The 23,424-nt window shown below is 38.9% G+C and overlaps 1 protein-coding gene across 4 annotated transcripts in view; it reads right to left on the bottom strand.

Moving 5' to 3' along the window:
• Positions 1 to 23,424, bottom strand: part of OXCT1 (3-oxoacid CoA-transferase 1) — a 123,346-nt gene that overhangs the window by 78,488 nt on the left and 21,434 nt on the right. For 3 of the 4 annotated variants that reach the window (XM_021700566.1, XM_021700574.1, XM_044917163.1), the window contains exons 6-7: positions 19,544 to 19,650; positions 17,302 to 17,362 (exon numbers count right to left, since the gene is read on the bottom strand). In XM_021700566.1, the coding sequence (XP_021556241.1) occupies positions 17,302 to 17,362; positions 19,544 to 19,650 (168 nt within the window). The remainder of the gene's footprint in view (positions 1 to 17,301; positions 17,363 to 19,543; positions 19,651 to 23,424) is intronic. The other variant, XM_044917162.1, reaches the window with a different exon arrangement.

The raw sequence follows: 23,424 nt of genomic DNA, 5'->3' as shown, positions 1-23,424 counted from the left end.
CTATGGGATAATTGAAATTACCTTCCTAGAGAATAATTTAGCAATATTTATCTAAAGTTTGTAAAATGTTTATGCACGCACACAAAAAAATTCACTTCTAGAAATTTTGTCAGGGGCGCCTGGGTGGCTCAGTCGTTAAGCGTCTGCCTTCGGCTCAGGTCATGATCCCAGGGTCCTGGGATGGAGCCCCGCATCGGGCTCCCTGCTCAGCGGGAGGCCTGCTTCTCCCTCTCCCACTCCCCCTGCTTGTGTTCCCTCTCTCGCTCTCTCTGTCAAATAAATAAATAAAATCTTTAAAAAAAAAGAAATTTTGTCAAAGAAAATAATCAGATGTGCACAGAAACAAGAACACTCACTAAAGCACTGTCAGTAATAGGGAAAGATGGAAAACAACATACAAGTCCAACAACAGAGATTTGTTAATAAAATTGGAGTATAACTATTGAAATAGCCTTTTTGGGGGGAATATTTAATGACCTGCAAAAACATTATTAATGTTTTATGTCGTTAAATATATATACTTAACATATGTTATGGTCATATGGTCATAATTTCATAATATATATGAACAGGAATTAAAGAAATCAAGCCAAGAGATATCCAATTCCATCGTTCCTTCAAAGCCCTTGATTTCATGTAGGAAATGTCTCTACATCCCATTTTGGCCCATCCACAGCCAAATATCCTTCGACCTGTGAGTCAAGAAGGAGAGTGTCAAATGCCTAGAGTTCTAGCCCTCCTTTACAATACACCACTATAAATATATGCAGAAATAAGGCCAAGAAATAGAAAGGGGTCCTGTGGGGTTGGACGCACAAACCCATAGCCCACAACAGCAGGCAGGATCCCACAGCAATTACCACCTTTACCATTAAATTTAGCACCCATTGCTCCACATACAACTTCTAATTTCTAGGTGAGCCCTGTCTCATCAACTAGATTGTGAGACTAAGATAATCACTGTGTCATACAGAGCAGATCCCTATCATCTGTGAACTTAACAGTCATGTTTTTTACTATATTCCAAAATACCTCTGATTTTTGTTGTTTTGGTAAGCTACAAACTTGACTCAACGTGCACCTAGAATGCACTTCTAGCCGACTGTCCATTTCCCACATTTAAGTGAAGTGTTGTTTTTATCTCTACGTGGTCACGTAGGACCTTTTAAAGAATAAAACTTTTATTTCTTTGTGAAAGTCTGCATATGTGAAAGTCTGCATACAATACCAGGAAAGTGGTACTTGGATATTTGGGACAAATACAGGAAACCAAATATCAAATTCAACAATGGCTCAGACTGAGAGCATGAACAAGCCTACTACACATTCCATAGGGAAACAAAAATAGGCAATTTATTAATCTTTCAGGAAGGGTTACAAGCAGCAGAGTGGGTTAGTACCAAGCACCTCAGTTGCTGGATTATATGGTAAGAGCATGTTCAGCTTTGTTAGAAACTGCCAAATTGTCTTTGGAAGCAGTTTTACCGTTTTTGCATTCTTACCAGCAGTGAAGGAACATTCCCATATTTCCATTCTCTCTAGATTTTGGTGTTGTCAGTGTTTTGGATTTTAGCCACTCTAATAAGTGTATAGTTCTATCTCATTCTTTGAACTTGAAATTCTCTAAAGACATATGATGTTGGCTTATTTGCCATATGTATACTGTCTTTGTATATATATACTGTTTATACAGATCTTTTGCCATGGATTGTGTTTTTGATGTGTATCTAAAAAGGCATTGCCAAACCCAAGGTTACCTAGATATTCTCTTAGTTATGTTCAAGGAGTTTTATAGTTTTGCATTTTATATTTAGGTCTGTGCTCCATTTTGAGTTCATTTTCATCAGTTATTTTACAAAAGAGAATTTAAATAAGAAACTGGAGAACTGAAAAGGCAAGAAAGCACTGAGGTGACACCAATTTAGTAAGTCCAAGAGGGAGCAAAAGGAAGTGACTGGAACTGGTACTTGGGAAAGGGGCTTCACAGAGCTGGGGTCCAAACAGCTAAAAGATGGCATGGGGCAGCTAGTGCTGGTGACTCTAAAAATCAAGACGAGGCTAGTACTGTGAGTATGGGGGGAAAAAATGAGGAACAAGAACCAAATGCCACTGCACATTCATTCAGGATTATTGTGTCTTCATAAAGAATTGGTCCCTTTATCATCATGGAATATCTCTATTCCTGATAATCTTCCTTGTTCTGAAGTCTGCTTGTCTGATGGTAATACAGCTACTCCAGGGCTATTGCGATTAGTGTTAGCGTTGTATTTCTTTCTCTACCCCTTTACTTTTAATCTATCTGTGTCTTTATATTAAAAGTGGGTTTTTCTCTTCAAATGGTATTGTTTGCCTTTAATATGCCTTAAAATGTTTGTTGAAAGCCAGGCATGATGTACTGGGTAAAAGAAACTGAGGTAAATAGGCCCTGAAAGTGAGGTTTTATGCTTAGCTAGCTGGAGTTTAGGTTGTGACTACTGTTTGCTGTAGCTATCGGTGTCAGAGGCCCAATTTTTCTGTGATGTCCTTGTTTTTTGTCTCCTCGTTTGGATTTCCCTAGAGACTTTTTTTTTTTTTTTTAAAGATTTTATTTATTTATTTGAGAGAGAGAGACACAGCGAGAGAGGGAATACAAGCAGGGGGAATGGGAGAGGGAGAGGCAGGCTTCCCGCGGAACAGGGAGCCCGATGCAGGGCTCGATCCCAGGACCCCGGGATCATGACCTGAGCCGAAGGCAGATGCTTAATGACTGAGCCACCCAGGTGCCCCAAGACTTCTTCTTAAATAAGGTCTGAGATAGGAAAATCTTTTAGTTGTATTTCCCTATCATGATATAGGAGCTCTACTGTGTGGTGGCCATTGTGAAGGTGGGGAGGACAGGGAAGCATCCACAGTTTTGTGATTAGGTCTGTCTTCTAGGGAGACTTTGTCCCCCACTGGTGTGACCTTCACTAGTGCTTCTCAGTTTTGTGGTTTCTCCCCCCTTTAGGAAGATGAGAGGCAGGCAGGGCTGGGTATTCCCCTTCCCACACCTGGAAGGCTAGAGAGAGCTGGAGTTGGATATTTCCTTTTCCCGTCAGTTAGGCTCCGATGAAAAAGTTTCTCTTGAAGGCAGGCCTTGTTAAGAAGATAATGAGATGCTCTGGGTATATTTCAAAATGGCCACTTCCCCCTCCTCCTGCCAGAAGCACAAGGAGATTTTTCTCCAACCTTTATTGCAAGAATCTGCTAGAGATCCTGGAGGTAAAACCCAGGAAAGTATGCCCCCACCCACCCAAAATGGGGCCACCTCAAAGTTTTTAACTCTCAAGCTTGTCCACATTGAGCCTCCAGCAATTCATCAGTTAGTTTAGGGTTTCCTACCCGAGTGTCGGTTCCCACAGCAATTTCTCCTCCAGTATGCTCTGATTCTCTGTATCAGCCTGTTTGTCCCAATTCTGGAGGCAATGGTTTTCCTTGCAACCTCAATTCCCTGACGAATCTCTAAGAAACACTGTTGATTTTCAGTTTGTTCAGTTTTTTATTGTGAGGACAGGCTTGGTGACTTCCAGGCTCCTTAGATGCGAGACCAGAAACTGGAAGTGCCTACAGAAGTGCCCTCTTATCCATGAGGGATATTTTCCAAGACCCCCAGTGGATGCATGAAATTGAGGACAGTACCAAACCCTATACATATTTTTTTTTCTATACATGCTTACCTATGATAAAGTTTAATTTATAAATTAGGCATAGTAAGAGATTAATAACAACTAATAATCAAATAGAACTATAATAATATGCTGTAATAAAGGTTATGTGAATGTGGCCTCTCTCTCTCTCAAAATATCTTACTGTACCATAGTCACCCTTCTTCTTGTGAGGATATGCGATGATAAAATGCCTACATGATAACATGAAGTGAGGTGAATGATGTAAGCATTTTGATCAGTATCGTTAGGCTACTACTGACCATCAGAAGGTGGGTCATCTGCTTCTGGACCGCAATGGACCACTGGGAACTGAAACTGTGCAAAGTGAAACTATGGATGGGGCGGGGGATCTCTGTATTTTTTAAGTAGATAATCATTGCCAATATTTATTACATAGAATCCTAAAATGTCTTAGAATCAAACCATTGTATAACATATCCACCTCATTTTTAATTGGAGGAAAACCATTCTAGCTTCCCAAATGTGAAGGCTCTCATTTTATAGCTGTTAGGGGACTATCTTATAAGTTTTAAGAGGTTAATACACTGAAAGACTTCTAATTTTGTGTTTTATGGAAACATTCACTTTGTCCTGCAGCTATACTTAGTCAACTGAAAAATTCAATTTGCTAAAGATCTATGACCCTGCCAGTAAGGAGGTAGTAAATTACAATAAAATGTTAATATTGCAAAGTATAAGACAAAATGCACCTTAAAATACACCTTGTATCCTTTACTTTTGCTTAAGCATGTAAGCTTTGGAAGCAGAAAGAAATGTGTTTGGATCTTAACTCTCCCCCTTTACTAGCTTTGCTATCATAAAATTTTTCCCTATCCTCATTTCTTTCCTCTGTAAAATAAGGATAATAAAACCTAACTCAATGGATAATTATAATGGATGACGTAAAGTACTTTGCACTTAAGTGCACGGTATAAATAGTACTTGTTGCCTCTGTTGTTGTTATTTTTATCATTACAAGGCTATAACTCCTTCACCTATTGTCAGTGCTGAAAATATTTCAATGACACAGAGTCTACTGCACTCTGTGTAGGGCATACCTTAGCTGTATTTATTCTACTTAAGACCATTCTACTGCCCCTTCTACTTCCTAGGAATGAATTTCATGAAGAAATGTTTTCCATTCTATTTTCCTACGTCCTTTTATAAAACCTAGTTCTCATCAATCTACATGTAAAATGCTACTTTGTACACTAAAAAATATGAACCAACAAAGAAGAAAAATAAACAAAACCTTTTTGGATGCAAACATAATGCCAAAAGCATTGGGGAAAAAATCTATTAACAACTCAGAAGCTAAAATACTTTTTGTTGCAGGAATGGATTTATAGAACTGCTTTTAAAATTCTATTTAATACTTCCTTTATTTCTAAAGGTCTAATTCCACTTCTGAGATGCCAATTCTCAAAATGAATGAGGGTTGTAAATTCCTCAAACTGAGAGAAATTAAAATTATACCAAAACTTTCAAATTCAACAGCCTTAATCCTGTAACTTTTTATAGTCAACCTGTATTTGTCTGAGTTTGGTACTGATGAATTTTTCTTCCCCAAGTTTTGTCTATGCCAGCAAAGCTTTTCCAAAATTTAAAATGAAATTCAAAATTGAAAAGAACTTTTTCACAATACAAGGCAAAACTTGTATCCTTCTCCCCCCAATTATTAAGGAAACTAAAATAGCTTCTTTAAATGAATAATGCAGCTCCTTTTCACAGAAAGCATCAAAAAGATACTGAAGTTCTTCACATCCCTGTTTAACTTCCCACCCATAGGATTTGGATTTAAAATTCTCTTCAAAGCAATTAAATGTGGACTTAAGTTATTCAGTGACAGAAGCTATGTCCTAATGTTAAATTTCAGAAACTGAATGAAGAGGTGACCTACATTCTTGGACATGAGTGGTCTTGGTTTCTTCATGAATGAACCACAGAGTAGAAAACCATTGCTTTCTAGCAGTTAAGTTATTCTTGTTTTCTAATCTTTCATTATTTCTCCCAAATTAAGCAACTGTTTCAAACCTTTTCATCTAAAAACAAACGAAATAAGATATACTTTTTTCATGAGTTTGTAAAAATTCAATAAGGCAAAGCTTTCATAAGGAAGCAGTGAAAACACACCTGCAGTCTAATTTATTTATATGTAACAGTGTGCTTTATACTAAGGAATATGGAAAGTATCTATTTTTGAACACTTAGTCCCTCTGATGTTTGCAGGCAGTGGTGTGCCCATGGTTGAACATAAATCATCTATGAATATCTGAGTCCCTCTTTATTCATTTTATTTCTCTTGTTCCCAAAAGAATAACATGTTACTTTCATTCAAAAGAAGTCAAGATGGGTAGTCAGCACAAGCAAGTTTCCTCAGGGCACAAACTTTAGTTTTCAACCCAAACCAAAATATTTGAAATCTTCTGGACAAAAGTACCCAAGAGATAAGTCATTAACTAATGCTTCATTTAAAACATGACAGCTAAAAGAGGTCATCAATTTTTGAGCATATGCAACTTAGGTTAATGACAGATTTATTAAGAACCTTCCTTTCTTTAAGGTGTTCATGACATTCCCCTTAAAAGTCATCACACTTTTTGAAGGAAAGGATCAACATATTCAGGTTGATTTTAATGAGCCTTAAATATTAGGTAATTTACCGATTAAAGCTAACAATATATTTGAAGCACAATCTAGGTTAGTTTTTTGATAACTAGGTTACGATTTTAGAAACTGGGGATCTGGGGCACCGGGGCGGCTCAGTCGGTAAGCATCTGGCTTTGGCTCAGGTCATGACCCCAGGGTCCTGGGATTGAGGCCTGCACTGGGCTCCCTGCTCTGTGGGAAGCCTGCTTCTCCCTCTCCCCCTGCCCCTTCTTGTGTTCCCTCTTTCGCTGTCTCTCTGTCAAATAAATAAATTTTTTAAATCTTAAAAAAAAAGAAAGAAATTGGGGCTGTTATGGAATTTTCATTCCCTTGGATCTCAAGAACCTTGGAAGACATGGAAAGAATAAGCAGGGTGAGCCTTGCCGGCTACCACACACGCACAGAGTTCCAAAACCATCCTCACTGGGTCAATGAGAACACTGGCAGTCATCTGAGGTTTAGTGACTAAAACAGGAGAAGCGATCAAGGTGAGCACATAGCACTTGAGAGCTTTAGAAAACATATTCAAATGCCCTTTCCCACTAGTGCTCAAAATAGACCCATGAAATGGGTAGACAGGAGATACTATAAAGAACCTGGAATTTTAAAGTAATTTGTCCAAGGTCACGATGTTAGTGAGAGACAAAGATACAATTCTTAATCTCAGATTCTGTTCATAAAAAAAAAAAAAAAAAGATAAAGAAATACACTAAGACTCCTAAGAGCTCCGTCCCAGAACTTCTTTCCCTAAACGGTCTTTTCCGTTCCATGACTAATTATCAAATATATGTAGATTATTCCCAATAGTATAACTCCCTTCCAGACCTCTCCACTGAGCACTGTACATACATGTCCATATGCACCTGGAAAGTTACCACCTGAATGCCTAAAAAAGCCAACTCACGCCTAGCAGAACCCTTGTTTCCCCTTCGGCCAAGTTTCCTATTTCAGGAAGTGGCACACTATTGCTCGAGTCAGGTTGAGGAGTTATTTTAATCTCTGATTTTCCTCTCCCCAGCACCCATATCCAGTGTATCAGCAAGTCTGATAGATTCCTCTGCCACAATACTATCTACCTCAATTCTATCACCCTTCCCCACCTGCACTCCACCATTGCCTCTTGCCTGAATCACTGGTCACCCTGCCTTCCTTCATGCCATCGTAAAACCCATTCCACACACAGTACCCACGCTACAACCATGACCCTTTCATTTGTGCTTAAGTCCCACCTCTTGTAAAATCCCATATACCTACCTACCTACATTTTCAATTTTGCAATTCTTCTTATTGATGAGCATCTCAAAAATAAAGCCTTGGTACTCGTCATAGCCTGCCAGTGGCAGATGGAGCTTGGAAAGTCAGGACTTAAACCAAGTCTTCCAAGTGTCCTTTTCTTTAGACCATTCAACCTCCTAGTGATCTAGCCCCCAAAACCTACCCATATCTCAGTTTTCTCATTTGTAATACTGTAATAAAACTGCCTCTCCTCCTATGTCACCTGGTGATAGGTAAGAGGATCAAATGAGTGAATATATGTGAAAGTGCTTTGAAAAACATAAAGCATGACACAAACAGAAAATGATATAAAATGCATGTTACTGCAGAAATGCTGCTTAAGTATGGAGTTTTCTGAGCTTCTGTTTACAAGAATGAGGAGTTAAGTAAATCTAGCTAAGATAACTGTCTTTTGCCTCTTGTCACTAGAATATATGTAGGCTGGTTCCAGCCTTCTCTATCGCTTCAGAGGACTGGTGCTATACAAGAAAGCACAGGGCAGCCCTGGTTAAGTCCCTGATCTCCCGATTTACCTTACCAACAAATACGAAATAACCAGACAGATCCTAAGTGTGTTTCTGACTAAAAATAAAACAGGAAGCTAAAAGCCACAGTTCGGAAGGCTGAGAAAATCAGCCTCACCATGCCCAAAGTCTCTCTACTCCTCTCCCTCCCTCTCCCCGGGATGCAGAGGGTACAGCTCCAGAGAAGATGAGAGCCCAGGGCTGTAGTGTCCCTCCCAACGCCAGGAACACAGGATTACTCCAATGCCAGCCAGCCAGCAGGAGCTGCAGCTGCATACCAGACAAGGCTCAGGTTGCAGAAGTCCTGGGTTCCGACATTCACCTGGCTGTGCGCTGTGGACACAAGAAACTGGCCCTCAAGAATGATGAGACCAGTCAAACAGGCAGGAAAAGGCAAGATGCTTCTAATAGAATCAGTCCATTGATTCATGATAATTGAAAGTCAGATTTACTTACAAAGGCATTGAGATTTCAAAGAAATTGTAACAACTGTGGACGGATATGCAAGTTGTTGTATCTGATCCTCCTTTCATTATGGCTGCCCCCAAAAAAGGCTTGCCAAATTACACATTCATTTCACTACCACACAAATTCTTATTATTTGGTTTAATTCTTCATTGATTTTTTTCAAACCAGTTATTATTCTATTTCAGTTCTACTTGAACCCATTGGTCTTTTAAGAAATAATACTGAGTGACATTTAAGATACTCAGACTACAGAAATGGAAATCATGCTGTAAATTAAGGGTCTGCAAACTTGTTCTGTGAAGTCCAGTTAGTATTTTAGGCTTTGTGGACTCTGTCACATATTTTTTTTAATAACCCTTTAACAATATAAAAACATTCTCAACTCTGATGTGGTACAAAAAGAGGCCATGGGCTATAGTTTTACAACCCTTTTAAATAAAAACTGTGAGCTAATAGTATACAGAACATACACAGTTACATATAATATAAATCAGTCTTTATTTAACATGAATCATACTGGTTCCACAGGTTTCTTTTTCCTGAAGTAGGTACTACACTGGGAATGTTTTATATTACAGAAGGATGAGGAATACATCCTGATTATTTTTCATGAGGCAAAAAATTCTGCCCAGATATTTTTTCCCCTCCCTAGGTGGTCATGGATAAAAAATGTTCACTAAGAATTAATGAAGCATCCTTTACAATGTACATACTTAGAGTAAAATGTAAAAGCCTAAGTTTATACAGTGCAAGCTGATAAAATGCAAATTTGTGAAGCCTCAAAAATTATAAATAGACACAAAATCAAAAAGCCAAAAATAGAATAAAATTCACCAATGCATCAAAATAACACATCCATCCATGTGTTATTAAATGACTTTCAGGATCTCTGCACTAACAATAAAAAATAGCACCAAAATTTTGTAAGGATAATGGCATACAAATGACTTGCTGTAATTGGTATTTCTACCCCACAATGCAATGAAGTCCATTTTACCTGAGGTAATGAACTCTCTCACATAGCTGCTGCATTGTTATCAAGCAACAAGAAATAAAATGTCAGGATTAGCACTTGATTTAATATATTTTATCATCAATAAACCATGTTTCTATTCTGCTATTCTTCTGGATATAAATGGTCATTAGTCTAAGAATTATATTTAGTAATCTATAAGAATATGCAAAAAAAAAAAAAAAAGAAAAGAAAAGAAAGAAAGCAGTAAAGTTAACACCGGGCATTCACCAAGTCCATTCTTTTTTAATATTTACTGCTTCTTTGGTGGCAAGAGCAGAATTAACATAATTGTAATTCTACTACTGAGGTTATTTTTGCCAAAACACTCAACTACAATTTGTCTTCCTTAAATACATCTTCATTAGCATTCAGGTATTTTCAAACCAATGTAGCATTTCATGAAAATTCAATGGTCTTTAACGGTCATGAATGATCTTTAAATACTTTATTACTTTGAAATAAGTAGAGTCAATCAGTTCAGTTTAGCTGTGTAAGGGAATTATCATCTTTTCTGTCAAAAGATTATATATCCGGCTAAATTTGTAGCATAAGAAACTTACAGATCTCTCTTTCAGAGTGGTTTAGTAATAATTATAAAATGAAATACAAAGCATGAATAAAATCTTACAACTAAAAAACTATGAGAGAAAGAAATGTAAATTGAAAGGTATTATATAACAGGTCTAAAAACAAAAATCAATGTAAATGATAACCACTGCTTACCACAACCATCCCAAAAGTTAACAGCTGGGCAAGTGACTGCATTCTGCCAGGACTCATGTGGGTTGGAGGAAAGAGGGTATTCGATCTTTCTATATTGTTTCAAACAGCTCTCTTACCTCCCCCCACGCTTTTTTAAAAAAGAATTTGTGTCAAGTATTCAACTCAACTGGCCTGGGTTGATAAAGTAAAGAAGACTGGAATAAATAGTTTCTTGCTGCCCTCATTCTAGTTAACTAAATGAAGTAGAGTTTTACCAGGTAAATACTTAAGGGCAGTAAGAGATATTTACATATCATGCATCACACAGTGAATGTCAAACTTGACATTCTAGTCAGATTCTCATAAATATCATGTTTCCACATGTCAATCAAATTTGTGTGTGTGAATGAATTCCATACAGGGGTGACCACTAGTTGCCTGGGTATAGATACGTGTGCTCCAAATTAAATCTGTCTAATGAGGTCTCTTAACTGGTTAGAAGTGCTTGTCTTATGTGGAGAGAAGCTTTAATTTTTTTGTTTAACCTACGTTTTTTCTTTTTACCGTCTCTTGCAAAAATGATGAGTTTCACAGCTTTAGAAGTTGTAATATCATAAAGCATTAGCAATGTCAAGATTAAGAATAAAAGACACTTAGGGGGAAAGGAATTATGTTTATCCCTCAGGCATTTTTGTGTTCTCTAAAGCAGGAAGGAAGATAACCAAAGTCTCTAAAAACATGGATACATTAATTGGCCTGCTTGGTGGAGATTAAATGTTCACAGAATCCACTGAAGTGATTAAGTCATGTCATTAAAATCCACTGTGTTCCCACCTTCTAAATGTAAAGTGAAATAACAACCAGTTTGATCACTTCTGATAAGATAATTCACAAGGAGTTATCAATGCAAAGTTCTCCAAACAGGGCCAGAGAGTCACAAGAGCCTGGAGGCTCCAATCTTAGAACCATTCTCCATTCATCTCAGAGTTTTAAAGTCAGATTTAGGCCTAATCATCTCTTGGGCACTATTACAAAGTGAACTAAAAATACAAATTCTATTTCCCAAAGCCTCAGAAGGAGACATTGCTGTTCCCCTCAAGAAAGCTACCCTCATGGGGGGCTCCTCAGCCTACCACCCTGTAATGAACAAGGGAGAGTAGGTCATCCCTATTCCTCAAACCCACCAGCAATGCTCTTGCCACACGCCTCCCCACCTGCTACCCCTACTGCCTAGACTCCTCCCCCTCCAAGGGCTGAAGAGCTGGTGTCCTGACTCCCTGGGGGTCTCTACTCAGAAGGCCTTTTATTGATCACCTTATCTAAAACTTCAGTTTCTTCTCCTGACATTTCATGTTCCTTTTCATGCTTTTTGTTTTTTCTCCTTCACACATATCAACATACGGCATACTACATACTTCCCTTATGTATTGTAGCTCATGTCTATCTTGAGCAGCAGAACGTAAGCTCCACGAGAGCAGCAGTGTGTCTCTGTTTTGTTCACTGCTGGACTTCCAGAACCCAGAAAAGTGCCTCTCCTTAAAATGTGGTTGAGATATAATATCTGGGGTTTCTTTACAGATAATAAAGGAGGAGAGAAAGGGAGATGGGGATGTAGATGAGGCAAGCGTGACCATGGGCTAACAGTCATTGCAGCTGAGGGATGAGCTCCTGGGGCTTCACTATACTCTTCTGTTTACTGTCGCATAGGTTCATCATTCTTCATAATAAACATCAAAACCAAAAATTTTTAATAACATTTATACTGCAATGAATCTTCGCCCTTCCTCACCCACCAATCAGAAACGACACACGTCTGTTCAGCAGACTGACAGATGTGTCATCTTTTCCTCTAGTTAATCTCCTAAGGAGAGATGGCACGTGCCAGGCATGAGTACAGAACACAGAAGTCACAGTTCCCAAAGCTTGCCTCTTCTAACACAAGTCTTAGGATAGCAGTCTGGGAAGTAATTTTCAATATGTCCATAACGTTTGACTTAGTGCATTTTTTTTTAAGGGGACTGATAAAACACCATATTCCTGATAATGGTTATGGCTGCAGGGGATGCAGGCAGATGAGAAAGAGTATGAGCAATCTTCTAATTCTTACCTTATTGGGTTCACAGGTGTTCAATGTGTCATTATGCTTCATAACCCACAGAGGCTACATGTATACAATATTTGCATGCATCAAGTATCATATAAGCAATTCTTTCATATGCAAATATGCAAATATACCATAATGTGGTTATTATAAAAATAATCTTATTCAAGTCGGGATAATAAATATACTGTTTTAACTAAAAGCTGAAATTAGCTACAAGAGAAGAGGCTTGGTATAAACCGTGCCGTCCTCTAACACCAGCCATGGCACAACCCTGACAAAACCAGCTGGGCTATTTCCGTCTCAGGCAGCCTCAACAGCCTTCGGCGGCTGAGTCAGACGACCTTTTCTGACAGAGCAGGCATGCCAGGCTGCTTGCAGGAGACCAAAGCTCAACAGTCTCCTGAGTGAAGCACTCCAACCCCTCCCCCTGGATTTTCTATTATAAGTTGCTTTTTAAAAATGTAGAAACAGGTCACTTCTAAGAAAAACCCAAGGTGGTGGGATAGGCACCCAGGAGACTGGCAGAGGGGCTCACGGGGAACTGAGGGGGATAAGAAGACCCCTGCAAAAGCCGAATGAGTTCCCTTAGGAAGACGGGACAGTCCTCACTCATTAAACACACAGAATGCAACGCCAAGAGTTGTTCCCTGGCTGGTTTTGCACTTAAACTTGTTAAGTTTATCAGGGAAGACGACTGCACCCACTCAAAGAGAAGGAGGTCCAGAAATATCACTGTCTGGGCCAAAAAGAGAAACATCTTTCTGGCATGTGTGCCAACATGCACACCCACTTGTACTATTTCTCCCAGTAGCCACTCAGTTCCTTAAGGGGATGGAGGCAGGTGGGTGGGGGCGGGGGGTACAGTTGGCATTCACTGTATCACAACTTTGTGGTGAAGCATGCAATTGGCTGCAGGTTTTAAGAAATATGAATGCAATATTCATATCGATTTTATTAAAGGGGAAAACAGACACACTCGGTCACCTCATTGGCTTTATACAACTTGTAAGCTTATGGAGAGCACATCTGAAAGAGGAAACCCTTCTGGAAAGGAGGAATATTCCCCCTTTTAGAGAAACTAGAAATAACTCATATTGAGGGCAAATATGATACTCTAATTCAAGATAAACATCCTGATTTACTTCTTGACAGAAAACATTTACTGTAAATTAATTAGAGAAGAAACTACGAACAACAACAAAAGCAAGAGGCGACTTGTATGTTCCTCTGCCACTCTGCTTCTAAGGCCAAAAACAATTTTGAGATGCCTAAGGGAACCATCGTTAATATTATAGATATTTATAGTTCTACTCTCCTTAAAACACGGATTAACAGTAGCTAAAAGGATGTACATGGGGCAAAAGGCTGCAAAGAAGCTGCACCGCAGAGCGGCACGGAGCTTTGGAAGACAGGCTCGAACCCAGGCTCTGCTTCAGAAAAGTCCTCTAGTTCCTCCTCTATAAGAGAAAGGAGATGAGCTAAGAGTTCTCAAAAATATTTTTTGACTGTCTGAAAGTACTAGAACAGACGTTCAGTCACCATATTTAAGGGAAATTTGTGGAGAGCTGCAAGGTTCCAAAAGGCTACAAGATAGAATGAACCGAGGTGAAGACTGAATGGACCCATCATAGAGCTACTGATCACAGGGTGAGGCTTTTCTCAAAGCCAGCTCCAAGGTATATGGTTGTGGAGGAGAAAAAGACCATGATCAGAATAACTGGCAAGGGAGAACAGGAGATAGGAATAAATTAGCCAAAAAGCTCTCTGCTTGATTCTAATAGTTACCATTGAAATGGACGACTTCCAGAGATTTGGTATCTTTCAAAAGTTTGAAAAATCATCCATTTATGATGATTTTGAAAGTATTTCATAAAATAATGGAAATGAGCAGACACCTGGAATCAATCTCTCTATGGTTCTGTCCTAGCTGTGTTAGCCATGTGACCTCAGGTCCCATATTTAACCCTCTTCTGTAAAATAAGGATAATATTGGTTCCTACCTTATAAGATTATGAGGATTACAACAATAATGTACATAAAGAATACAGCAGTGACTAATACATAATAAATACTTGATTAACAGTAGCTATTATTATAGTAAGTAGCAGGCAGGAGAAAATGTGGGTAATTTATGATCTCTGAAGATTTCTGTTTAATACCACACTGTAGAGACCAGCTCATAATCATCCATCCCACTAGGATCACCATCAAATAAAGCAGGACAGGAACAGAAGAGAATTAAGAATCCAGGAGGTCAATGAAGGTAACAGAGTGCATAGAACATAGCAAAGAAGAGGAGCTGGAGGTCCAGAGTACTCACCAGACTCAGAATAATACAAAAGTCACAAAGTCAAATGGACTTTTCATATCAGAAAATCCTCTACTCACCATCCCCAATTCCAAATGATTTTACTCTTTTGAGAACAAAGTTCTTATAAATCAACTTACGAGCATGAAGACCTCTTCTACTATGGAGCTTATAATAATCCATTATCGGGCGCCTGGGTGGCTCAGTTTGTTAAGCGACTGCCTTCGGCTCAGGTCATGATCCTGGAGTCCCCAGATCGAGTCCCGCATCGGGCTCCCTGCTCGGCAGGGAGTCTGCTTCTCCCTCTGACCCTAACCCCTCTCATGTGCTCTCTCTCATTCTCTCTCTCTCAAATAAATAAATAAAAATCTTAAAAAAAAAAAATAATCCGTTATCTAAAAGCTGTTTTGCTTAGTTCCTAAGCTAGAATGACAAATTAGATTTCATCTTGATCATTGTAACTAAGCTCTGTCCAGTCAAACTTTTCACAGTGATGATGTTCTATACCTGTATTGAAGCTATTGTTGACAGTAGTCACTAGCCATATGCAACTACTAAAGAGAAAATTACCTTGTTTAATTTTCATTAATTTAAATTTTAAACGTTACATGTGACTAGTGGCCACCATGTTGGACAATTGCAGGTATAGTCCATTGTGAGTGGCTGACAGAGGCACCGTATTGAAAAGGATCCCACAGTGAGTCTGCGTCTAGCAGGGAAGAGTGCAGGGATAGATAGAGATGTCTGTTCTCCGACAAGGGGGGCTAGCCTTTACCATATTTACAGGCTCGGTTAAAGGCTCCCTATCCCTTATACCAGAAAAAAAACAAACAAAAAAACTCCTCTCTTTTCTAGTTATCTACAGTGATTCTCAGACACTAGAGGGTCATTTTCTGTTCTTAGAAGAAATAAGATTGGCTGAAAAGAACCGAATTATAAAAGAAGAAAAAAAAAGAACTTCAGCCAGGACAATGCATAATGCCCTTGGTATTCAGAGAAGGAATATTAGTTCCAGAAAGTGTTACAGAAGCACATAAAATCAACAGTGCTAAACTACCAGTTATTTTAAGCTAGGTTATAGGCTTTTTTTCAGTGATACCGTATATGTGCCATGGACAGGTCATTAAGATGATTCAATAAATAAAAAAAGAAAAAACAGATTATACAGTGAGAGTAAACCACACTGTCCATTTTGAATGCAGAAAATATACTTAAGCCATTGCAAAAGAAACCATTATGCCTGGGTTGGAAGTACCACATCCTCTAGAACTTTAAAAATAACTTCACTTTCCAAGAGAGGAACAGAATTCTAACATTTGGTTTTTCAAAAATACCACTGTGCTGCCTCCATGAAATACCATCTTGGACAAATGTATGCAGGAGTCCAAAGACGCCACATACGAAACTGCCATCACATGAGAAAAACCACGAACGTATATTCTCATTTCCAGATCCCACAATGGGTTCCTATAAAGCTCTCCCAAGGGAAAGCTATCTTAAACCTTCATGAAAATTTGGTTCCAGGGTGATTCTCAAAGTCTCAAGTTAAGAATCATTTTGAAGTCTCCTTTCAGGTTCATATATATATATAAACAAAATGGCAGGGTTTGAGTGTAAGCCAACTATTTCTGTCTCAGAGCTTTAACCCTAGAAAGGCTCTAGAATTAGTCAAGTCTCTCCACACCATGAGACGTCCAAAGAAGAGTCAGTTAGTTCCTTAATTCAACTGCTCCAAACAGAACCACATCAAAGCAATTATTTGTACTACCCTCCTTCTTCCTTAAAGAATTCACAGTATCAAATACAGTAATGATATAACTTACTACTTTTCTGGGGTTCTGTATATAAAAATTTATCTTGCAATTTTACCCAAGGAGGTCTATTTTACGCAAGTACCAAAGGACAGTTATAAGCTAGCCAGTCTCATGGCTTGATCCCAAAGAGAGCATTCCAGTGAGACTCTAGCCAACCAGAAAGCTAATGTTACAGTAAAATTTCAACTATTACATATTTATTTTTTTAAAGATTTTATTTATTTATTTGCCAGAGAGAGAGAGAGTGCACAGCAGGCAGAGGGAGAAGCAGGCTCCCCACTCAGCAAGGAGCCCGATGCAGGATTTGATCCCAGGACCCTGGGATCACAACCCGAGCTGAAGGCAGACGCTTAACCAACTGAGCCACCCAGGTGTCCCTCAACTAATACATATTATGTAGAATCCTTCGATATCCAAAAAAATTTTTTTTTAAAGATTTTATTTATTTATTTGAGACAGAGAGAATGAGAGAGAGAGAGCACATGAGAGAGGGGAGGGTCAGAGGCAGAAGCAGCCTCCCTGCCAAGCAGGGAGCCCGATGCGGGACTCGATCCAGGGACTCCAGGATCATGACCTGAGCCGAAGGCAGTCGCTTAACCAACTGAGCCACCCAGGCGCCCCCTATATCCAAAATTTAAAAGCAGTCATTGTTTATCCTCCAGAAGACAGATGAATTGTTGTACATTTGCTGAACTAATACGTAACAGCAAGTTTAAAAAGCAACCTTTGGAAAGCAGAAATAACCTCTTCTCTTACCTCTACCACTGTGGTCTCTGCAGCTTTGCACATCGGCAAGTTGAAATTTCTTGCACTTTTCCTATATTAGGAGTGGGGGGAAGTGGGAAAAGAAAACCAAAAATAAGAAGAGTTTCTCTCAGCTTTAATTATAGATTAAAAGAATTTCTATAAACTAAAAATCTGTGAATCTTTTAAAAGAATGTATCATATTTTCTGTAACTGTTAAAACAATTTTATAAATAAAAACAATGGCCACTTCATTCAATTACAGTTTTTATGGGGTTGAAGGAAAGAGGAACTATTTTTCATGTTCAACATATAGATCATACACAGAAAGATAAAACAGATATTAATAAATCTACTCTATTTAAAACTAATTTGCCTAAGTCTTTTAACTGGGATGCCACTTTGTTTCTACAGTTATATATTTCACTGAACTTGCTCTTGTTAAAATATTAAGGAAAGTAGCAAGTGCTTTATACGAGAAGGTATAGTAATTATATTCTCTATTAAAAAGAGACCTATTGCTGAAATAAAATGAAACATTCATTGGTAATGTGTGAGTCATCTATAAAGATCATTCCGGGGGACCAATTTCTAATGAAATTCTTTGACGTACAACACCCACATTAGACCCTGAGGTGTAAAAATTTCCAGAAAGTGCCAATTTTGCTGATGGTTTTACACTCAAGTTCTTAAATTAATGCATCACCACCAACCATAAAAATTTTAATGTATTTTTTTGTTTCTGAGAGTGTAAGTTGACTAAAAAAAAAAAACCTTATTTGATAGAGAGAAATGAGTTACATCTTTCTTTTACTAGCTCTTTTAGGCCACCAATGTTTATCTCACTTAGATTTAAGGATAAATATAAAGACAGGTGTGTCCCTGAGACATAAGTCCTTGGGTACTTTCACAAATTGTTAAGTTGGAGTCCACCAGCCATCCAGCACGTCCAGCATCAAAAGCTCCAAGGGCAGTGTGGCCAGAGGCAAAGGTGTGCAGGGCTGTCTTAACAATGGCCTAGACAGACCTTTTACCAGTTGTCCCCCAGGGGAGGTCATCCTAGAAGTCAGCATCTTAAGAACCTAAGTCACTTGACCATTGCTGATGAGCAGTCTCATCTCCTATCAGTAACCACAGGCATAAGTCAATGCTGAGAACAGCCCCTGTGCAATCTTTAGATATTAGAGCCAGGCAATGAAACACACGATAAACTCAAGGAAATAGTTTAAATAATTCATTTCCATTTGCTTCTATACAATTTCATTAATCTTTTTTAAAATGCAAAATGTGTAACTGCCAAGATCAGTTGTAATCAAAAACTGGTTGAATTCAAGAAATCAAATATAGCATTAATATCATATAAGATCTTCAGAAATGAACAAAAACAGCATAAGAGTAATCACTGAGAATTTAACTGTGATCTCACCAAAGGTCCATTTGGTAAAGATAAAAATTATTACTAAAACAGTAAATGACCATATTATAAGAAAGAAAATTATTTCTGTAACCTAACAGGCAAAGTCTTCAAGACTTATAGGTGTATATTCAAAGATGGTACAATTTTCAAAACAACCATATAATTTATAATATACACTTAGTATTTAGTATGCTCAGGGTTATCAAAAGATCTTGAAATCTATTAAGCCTTTGGCTTAATATCTGTGGCTATCCAAATAACAAGAATGAAAGTTTAGCATTGTCAAGATTAATCAGCTTTTTCAGATAGAACCTACATAAGTATTTCCTAGCAGACACCAACAGGACTGGAAAAGAACTGACCTAAATGGTTGTTAGCAAGCTCTTTCCAGAATATCCAAATAATTTAGGCATTTTAAGACAATGCATATTAATTATATAAAAATTAAATACAATTGTGTGCTTTTCTCACATTTGCTAAGTATGTCTCAACATTGTAACTTGTCCTGGCAACTAAAATACACACAGAAATATATAGTCTGTATGCGACTATATACAAGGGTATATCGATTCAAAACAGCTACCAAGCAGTGCAATGTGGGCACCGCCTAATCAGAACAGACCCCCACAAGTACACACCAGCAAGAATGCACAGCAGCAGCCTTGCACATGCATGCACACTGACCTGGGGGCTTGTATGACTGTAAGCCACTTTTTAAATGAATCTTTAAATACCAAACACATCAAGATATCCATTTTGTAATCATAATTTAGGAAATGCGAAGTTGCTGAAATGCATTTCATTAATATTTAAAAAAACCCAAAAACATCATACTACCTGAAAATCACATTTCCTGCTTGGTCTGCCTTCCAAGCTTTCACCAAAGCAAAATCTCCCGTAATTGCTTCCTCCAAAATAAAATGCTGACCATTAAACTCCCTCACCTGCAGGAGACAAAGAGGACATTGTCAGATATGTGCTGTGGTAGAAGCAGAGAATAAGGATACAAGCCTGGTCAGGGAAGGTTTCTCAGAGGGAGAACAATCTAAATGGAGATCTCAAGGGTGAGTAGTGGTAGGAAACTAGGATTTAGTCAAAGTGGTGGAGGGGAAACCAAGGGAACAGCATGTGCGAAGACTCAGCAGCGAGAGCTTGGTAAACTTGAGGAACTGAAAGTTCTATATGCTTAAGGCACAGACTGCACGTTAGCACTCTTTTTATTATTTGTGTGCATAAGTTATATGTAGAGAACATGACAAATAGCCCATCTTTCCCTCCACCCCGGGGGCGGGGGGAAACAAAACTATATAAGCTGCATAAAATGGGCAATGTATTTTGTACATAAAATAGTTATAAAAATCCATTCATCTCTCCTGATTAATCTATAACCATCTGATGAAATTTTAATTGGAATTCCTAGAATTTGCAGACGAAACTGGAGAATTGACATGCCATAGCTTTCCACCTGTGAACATAACATGCCTACATTTTCTGAAGTCTTCCTTTACCTCTTCGAATTGCTTTTAATCCCCCCCCCAAAAAAAGCTTTGTGTATGTTTTTTAGGTTTATTCATAGGTACTTCACGGTTTTTGATGCTACTATGAGTATTCTATGTTCTTCTATTACACCTCCTCTCTGTCATTACTGGTCTAATGGAATGCTATTGATTTTTGTATGTCTATTACCTTTTAATTCTACTACAGATGGGGGGAGGGGGAGGGGAAAAGAAGCATAAAGTAAAACTATGCTGTGGCATTTTGTTCCTTTTTTCTTATTGGGGATTTAGCTCTGCGAATTGAAACAAAGAGAGGAAAGAATGTCCGTGCTGGGCTCCATCCCACACAGGATGGAGCCGTATAGGAAGGCAGAACTCCATCCTCGTTCGTACACCACCCCCTAGTGGACAAACCACGCGCATATTACATAAAGCTGCGGGACAAAGTTCACTACATTTACTTTTCTTTAACTATGGTTTAAAGCTAAAGAACAGGGCACCTGGGTGGCTCAGTTGGTTAAGCCACTGCCTTCGGCTCAGGTCATGATCCTGGAGTCCCGGGATCAAGTCCCGCATCGGACTCCCTGCTCAGCAGGGAGTCTGCTTCTCCCTCTGACTCACCCCCTCTCATGCTCTCTCTGTCTCATGCTCTCTCTCTAATGAATAAATAAAATCTTTAAAAAAAAAAAAATAAAGCTAAAGAACAGCTTCCTTAAAGACCTTACCCCACTTTCCCGCTAGAGAATATTAATGAATTCAGGGGGATCACTGAAGAAGGAGGATCTTATGAATGTGAAACTTAGACGAATCATATGAAAGATATTTAAAAATTACACATCAATATACAGCTTTTTAAAGAGTTTCATGTATTTCAAAGTCATTACCATAAACACCAATGATGACAGATGAGTTATGTTGCATACAGATCTAGAAAACTACATACAGATCTAAATATATGCTAATCCAAGGCAATGTGAAAAAATTGGGTTTTTTTCCCTATTCCAATTATATAATTTCCTGACGGGTCTATAAACCAGCAGCTGCTGATGCTAGCCATTCTAAATTTTTAAAACAGGAAGGGACTGGTTTTGCCATACTAGCTATTACACTCACTGGAAAGAGTTGTGTGTTTCCCAGTTACCACTTCCTCTTTTTTCAGCCCTTTCTTGAATCCACTCCAATCAAATTTCCACCATTCCAGAAAAATCCTCTCTTCCAGAAAAATCATTCTTTAAGGTCACCAATGACCTCCATGTTTCTAAACCCAATGCTCAATGCCCTGTCCTGTTACCCCACGTCTTCTCACTCTGACACAACTGATCACTCCCTCCTTTGTAAAACTGCCCGTCTTCAAGTTACCATACTCCCCTTGGTCTTCACTTACTAGACACTTTCCCATTCTTCTTTGCTGCTCCTTTTCCTCTTCCCACCCTTTAAATGCAAAAGAGGTATTCACTACCTGTACTCTAGCCCTAGACACTCAGTTAGCCCCACAGATTTAAATACTATATGCTGAAGACTCCAAAGCTCCTATCCTAGCACTAAACCCTCCCCAAGCTGGAGACGACTGAGCAACTTCTGTTGGAGCCTCAAGGATGTCTCAAATGCATCCAGTCCCAGACAAGGCTCTTTGATTACCTCCACACTTTGCCCATCTCATTAAGCAGCATGCTTGGTTCTTGTCCTTCCTCACCCCGTAACCAATCCATTGGTAAATCCTGCTGGCTCTGCTATCAACATATGTCCTGATTCCAACCACCTCCCACAAGCTCCACTGTTAACCACCTCAGTCTAAACCACTTCCACTCCCTCCTGGATCAACAGCCTCTCAATCTCTCTCACTGATTCTGCTCTTGGAACCCTACCAAAAAACTCTCCACCCAGCAGCCACAGTGATCCTTCCAAAATGTAACTCAGACCACATCTCTCCCATGTCTGAATTCTCTGCTGTCCCCTCACCACTCAATAAAACCCAAACTCATGTGATCTGGTTCATGCCTCCCTTCAGCCTCCCATCCTACTACTCTCTGCCTCATTTACTCTGTTCCAGTCTCACTGCCCTGCTGTTCCACAAACAGAGCTGGCCTGACTCAGGACCGTGTCCTTCCCCTTCCTTCTGACCAGAGCACAACCCTATAATCTTCACCCACTCATTCTCCTGTTTTATTCTGATCTCTACTAACTGTCACTTCCTCAGAGAGGTTTCCCCTGACCCAATCTGGAACACCCCTTCCCTGACCAGTGACCATTCTCTCTGCCCTTACCCTACTCGATTTTTCTTCATGGCACTTTCTTTATTGACATTATGTGTTTATTAATTCATTCCTTGTCAGCTCCTCCACTAGCAGGGGCACTTAGTCTAGATCATCTCCTTTTCTACCATACGCGGGCCAGTGCCCGGCAAATACCACTGAATTAGGAAATTTACTCACCTCCTCTTCCTACCATATGTAGGGGAAATAAAGAGCTAGCAAGAATCATTTCAAGAAATTATCTGTCACGTTCCTAGGTAATTCAGACCAAAGTACAAAACTACTAGATTTGTGCACCTAACTCCAGGCAAAAATGAACCGAGACATTCAGGACAGACTCCAGTCTATCCTATATTTTCCCAGGGCAAGTTAATGCTCTAGCTTCTAGCAAACTCTCAAAGTATTAACCCAATTTTTCTGGGCATCATTATCTATATTACTAAGATCCATTTTAATAATTAGGCTCCTGTCTTACTTTGTCAAAAACTTTTTAAACCTTAATTAGGCAGTAAGGAAAGAAGCAAGATAGAATATAAAAAAAAATGTTAATCAAAACTTTGAGTCAATATAGGTCATTCTAAGCAAAAAAAGCAACGCTCCAGATGGAGGATGCTGCCAGACACAAACACTGAGCAGCAAGGCGCATATTCAATGACCTTTTATCTTCTCTCAAAACACAGAGGTGCAGAACATCCCTATAAGCAAAAAAAAAAAAATTATAAAATTCACTATAGGCAAGTGTGGTAGGAGATCCCTCGATTTACTAAGCTGTCATTTCCTCAGAGCTAAGCTCAGCATTTCTGCAGCCTGAGTTAACGCTCTTGAGCCATGTGGCCAGGGAGAAGGGAGAGGGACTAAAAATACAGTAATGGATTACTGTCCTGTGTAATTTTTACAATTGCCTCAAATCTGAGTATCTCAAATATCTATATGTGGAGTCCTATTCTTTTCTAATATGTGAGTGAAGTTA

The sequence above is a fragment of the Neomonachus schauinslandi genome, chromosome 7 (genome assembly GCF_002201575.2).
Source record: "Neomonachus schauinslandi chromosome 7, ASM220157v2, whole genome shotgun sequence".
In the NCBI taxonomy this organism is placed as follows: domain Eukaryota; kingdom Metazoa; phylum Chordata; class Mammalia; order Carnivora; family Phocidae; genus Neomonachus; species Neomonachus schauinslandi.
Note: the sequence above shows the minus strand (reverse complement) of the source record. Positions and strands in the feature narration are given on the sequence as shown.